At 42.4% G+C, this 12,043-nt stretch overlaps 1 protein-coding gene across 2 annotated transcripts in view; it reads left to right on the top strand.

Moving 5' to 3' along the window:
* The window catches only part of LOC130291236 (G-protein coupled receptor 83-like), a 98,919-nt gene extending 87,380 nt beyond the window's left edge, over nt 1–11,539 (top strand). For both annotated transcript variants that reach the window (XM_056539795.1, XM_056539794.1), the window contains one exon: nt 10,916–11,539. In XM_056539795.1, the coding sequence (XP_056395770.1) occupies nt 10,916–11,510 (595 nt within the window). In that variant the 3' untranslated portion in view covers nt 11,511–11,539. The remainder of the gene's footprint in view (nt 1–10,915) is intronic.
* Nucleotides 11,540–12,043: the final 504 nt, after the last annotated feature.

The following is a 12,043-nucleotide window of genomic DNA, read 5'->3' as shown; positions in this document are numbered from 1 at the left end:
CCCCTCGTGACATCACACCACGCCCCCTCAATGCAAGTCTATGGGAGGGGGAGTGGTGGCCGTCACGCCCCCTCCCATAGACTTGCATGCATGGCCGACCCCCCGCAGCATGTGATTTTAGCTCTGTAAAAAGAACAAGCCCTGCTGTTTTGCAAGGAGCTTGTTCTTTTTACTGACATGCTGTGTGGAGTGCGGGAGGAGGGGGGAGAAAGAGTCGGCAGCAGTAGGGGGCCCCTGTTCAGGTCTGGGCCCCTGATGGCAGTACTGCCTGTAGTGCCCTGATGGCAGCCCTGCGTCACTCCATGTTGGAGCACTGAGGAAGGACACTGTGCCTCTTGTGGTTGCTTACGTAATGTGGACGGCCCATAAGAGTGCTTGACAGAGCTATGCATTGGCTCTTCGCTTTGTCAAAGCGGCTGTCAGAACCTATAGTTAAAAGGTTCTTTGTTTTTGTTGCCAGGTTACACTTATCAGAAAGTCAGCTGACCAGCCAGACAGCTGAGAGGACCTGCGTTGTTGCCTATTTAACCTGGCAGTTTGCTCTCATTCAATGCCTGTGAAAGAGTCCAACTCTAGTAGCTAGCAATTAGCCCTGTTTATTCTTGTTTACCCGGCATCTGTGATTTTTGGCTTATCTTCTCAACTTCTCTCTGGTATAAGCGATTTTGTACTTTGACAACTCCTGGTATTATGCGGATAGTGGACATTGACTTATTGTGTGAGTGTGTTAGTTTTGCTTCTGTCAGTCTGTCTGCTCCCTACTGTACCTTGACCTGTGTCTGTATTATTGTATTTTATTATTTTGACAGTTATGCCCCTCACTTGTCTAGGGAGGGACTGTCACCATGGTTACGGACCCATCTCCTAGGGCGGGTACGTAAGTAGGCAGGGATAGGGGAGTGGGTGAAAATGGTGTGCACTCGTTCCCTGCCCATACGTCACAGCAACTAAGTGCAGCATTTAATTATAGATATAGTTAGCTATAAGTATGCAGCAAGTACCCGCTTCATGCTCATAGATACCCCTATTATAGTGTGCTAAGCACAGATATCCCATAATTTGCATCATACACAGATCCCTCATAACAGTGTGTGTTATCTACAGATCCCCATACCAATGTATCTTCTACAGATACCCACATAACAGTGTGTCATTCACACATCCCCTCCCCCCAATAAAAGTGTGTGCTACGCCGAGCGCTCCGGGTGCCTGCTCCTCCCCGGAGCGCTCGCGGCGTTCCTCTCTCTGCAGCGCCCCGGTCAGACCCGCTGACCGGGATCGCTGCACTGACACTGCCAGCGGGGATGCGATTCACATAGCGGGACACGCCCGCTCGCGAATCTCATCCCAAGTCACTCACCTGTCCCGGTCCCCGGCTGTCACGTCCTGGCGCGCGGCGGCTCCGCTCCTTAGGGCGCGCGTGTACCAGCTCTCTAAGATTTAAAGGGCCAGTGCACCAATGATTGGTGCCTGGCCCAATCAGTCTAACTAGCTTCCACCTGCTCCCTATAACCTCACTTCCCCTTCCCTTCCTTGCCGGATCTTGTTGCCTTGTGCCAGAGAAAGCGTTTAGTGTTGTCCAAAGCCTGTGTTCCAGATCTCCTGCTATCGTCATTGACTACGAACCTTGCCGCCTGCCCCGACCTTCTGCTACGACTGACCTTGCCTCTGTCTAGTCCTTCTGTCCCACGCCTTCTCAGCAGTCAGCGAGGTTGAGCCTTTGCCGGTGGATACGACCTGGTTGCTACCGCCGCAGCAAGACCATCCCGCTTTGCGGCGGGCTCTGGTGAATGCCAGTAGCAACCCTAGAACCGGTCCACCGACATGGTCCACGCCAATCCCTCGCTGACACATCCACCAATCCACCTCATAAGTGTTATCTACAGACCTCCCCATAACAATGTGTCATCTACAGATCCTCCTCATAACATTGCATCATCCACAGAATCTGTAATAATAGTATCATCTACAGATCTCCCCCTAAAAGTGTATCATCCACAGATCTCCTATAGCTGTGTCTCATTTAAAGATCCCCTATTACAGTTTGCCTTCCACAGATCCTCCATAAATGTGGCATGTACAGATCACCCAAAAACATTGTGTCATCTACAGATTATGCAGGCGGTAATTCTGAGATCAGTATTATGCAAAGGTCCAATTCTGAGGTGTGTATTATGCAAGGGGGTGGTTCTGGGGTAGTTTTATTCTGTGGTCTGTATTATGCATGTCTGGTCTGGATTAGCATGGTTACCCATGCTGAATAAAACTTTAATGACTTTTGTAGACAATCCCCTCCCTCTGTATTGTCCTCGCTGTAAGGATATACTATACACTATAGCAAGGATAATATATAGAGAATAGTGATGAGTGAACATACAATATATTGGCTCAATGTGGCTCGGGTGTTGATTTTAGTCTACATAAATTACTTCAGATTTCCAAATGGTCCAGTGGCCTGGAAAAGGTAGATCCTAGGACACGTAAGGCTGTCATCCCCAACTTTTCCAGGCCACCAGAGTACTTAGAGAGCTTAAGTCATTTATGTAAACTAAAGTAATCAACGCCGGAGCTGCGAGGTTCATTACGAGCCAATGTACTGTAAGTTCACTCAATTCTAATAGGGACAATTCAGAGAAGAACCCATCCTGTGACAAGCCTCACCCCACAAATCCCACCCACAATAAACCACACACATAATAAGCCACACCCATATCCAAAACACCAAACAACTTTTAAATTATCTTTAGAACAGCACTACCAAAAGGATGCCTCCCCTGAAATACAATAACGTCTTTGTATAGTGAACATTTAGACAATAACATAAAACTTTTGGCTGACATTTATCATTGTCTTTAGACAGTTTTTTGTGTCTAGAAAAGGTGCAAAAAGGCACAAGCAGGGTTTATTTGTGCCTTTTTTGCTTCTTTTGGTGTACACATTTCTGCTGATTTAGAGTTGCAATACACAGATTTTGGCAATACACATGATATGGAAGGGTTTTATGAACTGCGCTTTTTCACAAAACAAGGCGCAAAGCCACTGAAAAGTCTCAAACTACACCAGCCCAGACTTAGCTTAGCTTTTTGGTGTATGTGAAGAGAGAAATTTCAGAAAATGTGACCTGCACAAAATTTATCAAATGCTCTGTTACCATTTAATAAATTTGATGCTCCTACACATTACCAGCACACAAAAAAAAGGTGTAGAAAAATGCTTCACTTACACCTACAATGATAAAATGCCGGCCTTATTGTTTAACAATAATAAACTAAATGGACTCCTGGGAGGTTTTATCTGTTCAATGGATGTGAAGCGTGCATCCACATTGTGCCAAGAGCATTATCTGGGAAATAACAAGTAATTTTGTGTGTATACAGTGTGGCTACTATATTATAATTTAGTTCAGCTGCGAGGAAGCTGGCTGCATACTAATAGACTGAACTGAATGGGAATATCTAAATGAATAGAGTAGGCTAGTAGGTGTGAATGCTGTGTGATTAGATTACGTTAATGTGGCCGTGATTTTTCATCTAGAAAGACAACTGTATTTATTGACCAGCCATTTCATAGGAATGGGTGTGTGTATGTATATGTGTATATATATATATATATATATATATATATATATATATATATATATATATATATATATATATATATATATATATATATATATATCTATATATATATTTTAGTGTGTGTGTGTGTATATATGTGTATATATGTATATATATATATATATATATATATATATATATATATATATATATATATTACTTATTCATTGACATTGACTTTTCAGTCAGCCATATAGAATAATGGGAAGTAGAAAAATAGTATTCTCTTTTTTTTTTTTTTTTAAATCAAGAGCTGAGGTATGTGCTCTCAAGTCACCCAAGTGCAAGCAAAAAGGGCAAAATATGTTCACAGAAAAACTGCACGAGGATGGGGTCCATCGCAAGCCCTTCTCCAAAAGGAGAGAGACCTCCCAATTAACCAAACTAGGTACAAGGTCCCCTTTTGCCAAAGCTACTCAGTGACCTTGAGTAGCAAAACAGTATTCATTCTGACCGCTAGGCCTAAAACTAAGAAGATACTTGCTGATATTACTTTTAAACCTTTGCTCCTCTAATTTAAAACAATGTCCTATTGTGGTAGTTTTTCTTTTTAAATATGCTCTCCTCCTTTACAGTGTTGATTCCCTTTATGTATTTAAAAGTTTCTATCATATCCCCTCTGTCTCTTCTTTCTTCCAAGCTATACATGTTAAAGGGGTACTCCGGTGGGAAACCTGATGCCTGTAAGTTAAACAGATTTTTAAATAACTACTATAAAAAATAAAAAAAACAATCCTTCCACTTGTTATTAGCGTCTGTGTAGTACAGAGGAAATGCTTTTCTTTTTGGATTTATTTTCTGTCACAGTGCTCTCTGCTGACACCTCTGTCAGGAACTGTCCAGAGCAGTAGAAAATCCTAATAGCAAACACATGCTGTTTTGGGCAGTTCCTAAAATGGACAGAGGTGTCAGCAGAGAGCACTGTGGTCGTGACAGAAAATAAATCCCAAAAGAAAAGCATTTCCTCTGTAGTATACAGCCGCTAATAAGTACTGGAAGGATTAAGAATTTTTATTAGAAGTAATTTACAAATCTGTTTAACTTTCTGGCACCAGTTAATAAAAAAAATACAAAAAGTTTTCCATCGGAGTACCCCTTTAACCTCTTAAGGACGTAGGGCATACCTGTATGCCCTACGCCCGGTCCCGGTGTGCTGCTAGTCATAGCCGGGACCCTGGGCTAACAGCGTGCGACACCGATCGTTGTGCCACGCGCTATTAACCCTTCAGACACGGCGATCAAAGTTGACCGCCGCGTCTGAAAGTGAAAGTAAACACTTCCCGGCAGCTCAGTCGGGCTGATCGGGACATCACAATAAAATTGCGATGTTCCAATCAGCTAGGACGCAAGCGGAGGTCTCCTTACCTGTCTCCGTGGCGTCCGATCGGGGTTTCATTGCTCCAAGCCTGAGCTACAGACTTGAGCAATCGAGCCCCTCTCTCGTTGATCCATGCAAAGCTATGGCTTTGCAGGGATCAACATAAGAGATCAGTGTGTGCAAAGTTATAGCTCCCTATGGGAGCTATAACACTGCAAAAAAAAGTGAAAAAAAAAAGTTAACAAAGGTCATTTAACCCTTCCCTAATAAACTTTTGAATCACCCCCCTTTTTCCCATAAAAAAAGTGTAAATAAAAGTAACAATAAACATGTGGTATCGCCGTGTGTGGAAATGTCCGAACTATAAAAATATATCATTAATTAAAATTGCACGGTCAATGGCGTACGCGCAAAAAAAAAAAAATTCCAAAGTCCAAAATAGCGAATTTTGGGGCACTTTTTATATCATGAAAAAATGAATAAAAAGCGATAAAGTCAGATCAATACAAAAATGGTACCGATAAAAACTTCAGAACACGGCACAAAAAAATTAGTCCTCATACCGGCCCGTACGTGGAAAAATTAAAAAATTATAGGGCTTAGAAGATGAGAATTTTTTACATATAAATTTTCCTGCATGTAGTTATGATTTTTTTCCGAAGTACGACAATATCCAACCTATATATTTAGGGTATCATTTTAACCATATGGACCTACAGAATAAAGATAAGGTGTTTTTTTTTTACCGAAAAATGCACTGCGTAGAAACGGAAGCCTCCAAAAATTACAAAATTAAATTTTTTCTTCAATTTTGTCGCACAATGAATTTTTTTTCCATTTTGCCATGGATTCTTGGGTAAAATGACTAATGTCACTGAAAAGTAGAATTGGTGGCGCAAATAAGCCATCATATGGAATTTTATGTGCAAAATTGAAAACATTATGATTTTTAGAAGGTGATGAGGAAGAAAGGAAAATGCAAAAACGGAAAAACCCTGCATCCTTAAGGGGTTAAGGTCCAGTAATCTTTCCGGGTAAGTTTTATCCTGCAATCCATGTACTTGTTTATTAGCTCTTCTCTGAACTCTCTCTAGAGTATCTATATCCTTCTGGAGATATGGCCTCCAGTACTGCGCACAATACTCCAAGTGATGCCTCACCAGTGTTCTGTACAGTGGCATGAGCACTTGTGGAGTTTGGTTTTGTATTTTCTGGTTTTGTATCCTGACCTGTATTCCTACATGTTTTGGAGTTTGGCTTTTGTGGAGTCTGTTCAGACTCATCTGGTTCTCAGTCTAGTGTTCCGTGTATTATATTTGTTTCCTACTAGGCCAGTATCTTGATCACACAGTGGTGTGTGCCTGCTGACTAGTAGTAGTATGTTTGGAGTGGGGAGTCTAGTTTGTTCTTTGTTCAGTGTTAACAATGTTGTATGTTTCCTGACCTGTTAAGTGTTTGACATTCAGTTCATCTTTTTATTCCCTGCATCTCCTGGTTCCTGCTATATACTTATTCCATATCTAGTTCATTTATTCATATCTGACGTTTATCTTTATTCTGGTTTCTGAACTGTATGTTTGTACGCTATATCCTGCCCTGTTTGTATATTTATATCCTGCCTGGTTTATCTGGTTATTTGGTTGTTTTTCAGTTACATTTGTGACCTGTCCCCGAATATGTATAGTATTATTTGTGTACCTTATGCCCATTGCACTTTAGCGCAGGGAGGGACCGGTCCAAGTTGTCAATCCACCATTTAGGGCAGATGGGCATGTAGGCAGGGAGAGGGTTTCTAGGGACAGCTTAGGGCTCACTCTCCCTGTCCACCCCTGGTCATGACACATACTAGGCAGACAAGAGGCCATCAGCTGGCCTCCTGCTGCCATGGCAACCAATGGGATCCCACATTCGCATCGCGGGATCGCCGTTGGTGGAAAGGGGGAGCCCCCTCCCCCTGTCAACCCCATAGATTCTGTGATCATGACTGATCACGGCATCTATGGGGTTAGTACTGCCAAGACTGGCGCAATCCCGGTCTTAGCAGCTACGCTGTGAAGGAGATGGCTGGGACATATGCATACATCCAGTTGTGCTAACTAGCTTGCAAATTGGACATATGCATACGTCCTAAAGCAAGAAGGAGTTAAAAACTGCAGTGGCAGATTTCCAAAAAGGGTACATCCAACACATGCATATTTTGCAGCAGATTTTCCACAACACATTTTCTACTGGAAATCTGCAGCAAAATACCCAAGGGTAATTGCTAAGGCCTCAGTCACACAGTGGAATTTCTGAGCAGAATCCGGCAAAAAAATGGGATTCCGCTGCATCATGCACACAGCAAAATCTCCAAGCCAGATGTTTCCGGTGCGGAAATTCTGCCATCTGCACAGTGCAGCAGAATTCAAATTTCAGCCAAATTCCGTCCTCCACAGAAAGACTTGACGTGTCAATTCATTTGTCGAAATTTGTCGGTAATTGCCATCTATAGAGACTGCGCATTTCCAAATGAAATATTTGTAAACATAGCCTTAATTTGACCCAATTCCAAACATTCAAGAAAATGATTAGTTTTTTTCTACTCTATTGAGGGTTCCTCAAATCCACCTTTATCCCCTGATGTAGAACAATATTTATATTTCAAATATTCCCTTTTCCTGTCCTATACTAGCCTATTCAGAATTCCTTGAACTTCTCAAAAACATTTCTCCAGGATCCACACCAAAGCTAAATTTAAATAATAAAGCAAGAATGAGGTAATGACCATTTTGACAAGCAAAATATATCTATTATGGAAAGGCCTTAACTCCTTAAGGATGTAGGGCGTACCTGTACGCCCTACGCTCGGTCCTGGTGTTTAAAACGGGGTCACGCCGTGACCCCGCATCACACTGGGTAGGTCCCGGCTGCTAATCATAGCCGGGACCCTGGGCTAACAGCGCGCGGCATCGATCGTTGTGCCGCGTGCTGTTAACCCTTCAGACGCGGCGATCAAAGTTGACCGCTGCGTCTGAAAACTAAAGTAAACGCTTCCCGGCAGCTCAGTCGGGCTGATCGGGACATCACGATAAAATCGCGATGTTCAGATTAGCTGGGACGCAGGCGGAGGTCTCCTTACCTGACTCCGCGGTGTCCGATCGTTGATTGATTGCTCCAAGCCTGAGCTACAGGCTTGAGCAATCGAGCCCCTATCTCACTGATCTGTGCAAAGCTATGGCTTTGCAGGGATCAGCATAGATCAGTGTGTGCAGTGTTATAGGTCCCTATGGGAGCTATAACACTGCAAAAAAAAGTGAAACTGTCCGAACTATAAAAATATATCGTTAAATAAATTGCAAGGTCAATGGCGTGCGTGCAAAAAAATTCCAAAGTCCAAAATAGTGTATTTTTGGTCACTTTTTTTATCATGAAAAAATGTATAAAAAGTGATCAAAAAGTCCAATCAATACAAAAATGGTACCAATAAAAACTTCAGAACATGGTGCAAAAAATGAGCCCCACACCGGCCTGTACACAGAAAAATAAAAAAGTTATAGGGATTAGAAGATAAGAATTTTTAACATTTAAATTTTCCTGCATGTAGTTATGATTTTTTTCTGAAGTACAACAATATCCAACCTATATAAGTAGGGTATCATTTTAACCGTATGGACCTATAGAATAAAGATAAGGTGTTATTTTTACCGAAAAATTAACTGCGTAGAAACGGAAGCCCCCATAAGTTACAAAATTACATTTTTTTTTTTTTCTTAAATTTTGTCGCACAATTAATTTTTTCCGTTTCGCCGTGGGTGAAATGACTAATGTCACTGCAAAGTACAATTGGTGGCGCAAGAAATAAGCAATCATATGGAATTTTATGTGCAAAATTGAAAGAGTTAAGATTTTTAGAAGGTGATGAGGAAAAAATAAAAATGCAAAAATGGAAAAACCCTGTGTCCTTAAGGGGTTACATAGTTACATAGTTACATAGTTAGTACGGTCGAAAAAAGACATATGTCCATCAAGTTCAACCAGAGAATTAAGGGGTAGGGGTGTGGCGATATTGGGGAAGGGATGAGATTTTATATTTCTTCATAAGCATTAATCTTATTTTGTTCCAGGAATGTATCTAATCCTGTTTTAAAGCTGTTAATTGTTCCTGCTGTGACCAGTTCCTGAGGTAGACTGTTCCATAAGTTCACAGTTCTCATGGTAAAGAAGGCGTGTCGCCCCTTGAGACTAAACTTTTTCTTCTCCAGACGGAGGGAGTGCCCCCTCGTCCTTTGGGGGGGTTTAACCTGGAACAGTTTTTCTCCATATTTTTTGTATGGGCCATTAATATACTTATATACGTTTATCATATCCCCCCTTAAACGTCTCTTCTCAAGACTAAACAATTGTAACTCCTTTAATCGCTCCTCATAGCTAAGATGTTCCATTCCCCATATTAGTTTAGTCGCGCGTCTCTGCACCCTTTCCAACTCCGCAGTGTCCCTTTTATGGACAGGTGCCCAAAACTGAACAGCATATTCCAGGTTAAGTAATAAATAATGGCATATTTTAGAAATGTTATTAGGGTAGAGAGAACCTCAGTAGAGAATGGGGGAGAGCTATAGAGGAACGCCAAAACCCTTTCTGTATGATAAAGACTGCAGTGAATAAACACAAATCTGCCATGACAATCAATATCATATAGTAATATATCAGGGGCATTGCTAGGTCTCCAGAAGACCAGGGGATAGAGCCCTTAGCTCAAGCCATGCCCCTAACCCCACCCCCAATCACACCCTTAACCATCCATGCCTGATTACACCCTGGGGGCAACTTTATAGTATACAGTACAAGGAGGAATATTATCACCATATTATTTTCTTTGGACAAATTACCATATATACTCGAGTATAAGCCGAGTTTTTCAGCATGATTTTTCGTGCTGAAAACGCCCCCCTCGGCTTAAACTCGAGTGAACTCTCCGCCTGTCAATCCCTTCTCAGTGGTCTTCAACCTGCGGACCTCCAGATGTTGCAAAACCACAACTCCCAGCATGCCCGGACAGCCATCGGCTGTCCGGGCATGCTGGAAGTTGTAGTTTTGAAATATCTGGAGGTCCGCAGGTTGAAGACTACTGTGGCCTTCGTAATCATCCAGACCCCCCTTTAGTTTTCTACGCACCTCCCCTCGGTGGGAAGGAAGGGTGAGCTGGTCTGGGAAATCTATGCTGCAGGGACCGACCGGTGGGGAGGGTTAGTCGTTCCGGGCTGTCCATATTCACCGGGAGGCCCTCTTCTCCGCTCGGGGCCGGCCCCATACTAGTGATATTGCCTTGACGACGACGTACAGGGATGTCCGTGTGCAGCAGAAGAGGGCCTCCTGGTGAAGATGGACAGCCCGGAACGACTAACCCTCCCCATTGGATGGTCCCTGCAGCATAACTGGCCTGGAACAGCTCACCCTTCCCACTGAGGGGAGGTGAGTAGAAAACTAAAGGGGGGTCTGGATGATGACGAAGGCCGCCAATGGCTGTCCGGGCATGCTGGGAGTTGTAGTTTTGCAACATCTGGAGGTCTGCAAGTTGAAGACAACTAATGAAAGGATTGACAGGCGGTGATGATGAAGAGGGGGGAGGGGGGAATGATGACAGGGGTCTGGATGATGACAGGGTGATGATGACGGGGGTGAAAATGACAGGGTGATGATGACGGGGGTGATAATGACTGGGGTCTGGATGATGACAGGAGGGGATGATAACAGGGTGATGATGACAGTGGTGTTAATGATGGGGTCTGGATGATGACAGGGGGGGATGATGACAGGGGGGTGGATGATGTATTTTCCACCCTAGGCTTATAGGCGAGTCACTAACTTTTCCTGGGTTTTTGGGGGTGAAATTAGGGGGCCTCGGCTTATATTCGGGTCGGCTTATACTAGAGTATATACGGTAAGATTATTTTAATATACAGCACAGCTTTAAATCATATCTTTGTTGTTTATTTCCTAGACAAAGTACAATAAGAAGCTTATGTATTCCTGATTTTCCTGAGCCTTCAGACCTGTTCTGGAAGTACCTGGATCTAGCTACTTTTGTGCTTCTTTACTTGTTACCCCTGCTTATCATCACAATCACATACAGTCGACTGGCCAAGAAGTTGTGGATGAGAAATGCAATTGGGGACATTACCACAGAGCAGTACATCACACATCGTAAAAACAAGAAGAAAAGCATTAAAATGTTGGTTTTGGTTGTGGTCGTCTTTGCAGTCTGTTGGTTTCCCCTGAACTGTTATGTGGTTCTTATTTCAAGTTTAGGCATAAAGACAAAAAATTCTATTTACTTTGCACTGCACTGGTTTGCAATGAGCAGCACGTGTTACAATCCATTTATTTACTGTTGGCTGAATGACAGCTTCAGGCTGGAGCTAAAGTCACTGATAAACATGTGTAAGAAGATACAGTGGCCTCACAACAACACACTACCACCTCTTATCATGCCCTATCGAGAAGCCTGGGTAGAAGAGGCAAACTACAAGCCCTGTCCTTCAGCAAAAAGTGTTCGATCTACATCCAATATGCAGCTTGTAAATACAGACCTATAACTTGTTTGTCTCCACTGTAAATAAATAGTGTGCCAAATGATTTATGGATTATTTTCTATATTGCTGTAAACATAGCAAAAACTGCATAGGTCTCTGAAAGGCTAAGTTTCTACTTGTTTTTTTGTCCTGCATTTTTTGGTTTGAAAAAAAAAAAGCAAGAAAAAACGCCTGTGCAATTTCCTGCATCTGGGTTTTTTTCTGGTATTTTTTCATTTGTGTGGAAATTGCATTTTTGGCCCCTTTGGCGTTTTTTTTGGTACCCAAAATTTGTTGGGTACCATAAACAAAAAAAGGATGCAGTAGTGATGGAAATATAATATATTTAACGAAATTGATATTTTTTGTAACTACATTTTTGTAAATTTTTAATAGTGTGTGTGTTGAACTTTTTCCCCCTCTATTTTTTAACATTGTTTAGGTAGTACTACTACTCCCAGCATAGAACAGACTGTTCAATGATGGGAATAGTAGTACCTGTACTAATAGACATATCGCCCGATGCAATCGTCCATAATATACAGTAGGGATCAAAA

The sequence above is a fragment of the Hyla sarda genome, chromosome 9 (genome assembly GCF_029499605.1).
Source record: "Hyla sarda isolate aHylSar1 chromosome 9, aHylSar1.hap1, whole genome shotgun sequence".
Lineage (NCBI taxonomy): Eukaryota > Metazoa > Chordata > Amphibia > Anura > Hylidae > Hyla > Hyla sarda.
Note: the sequence above shows the minus strand (reverse complement) of the source record. Positions and strands in the feature narration are given on the sequence as shown.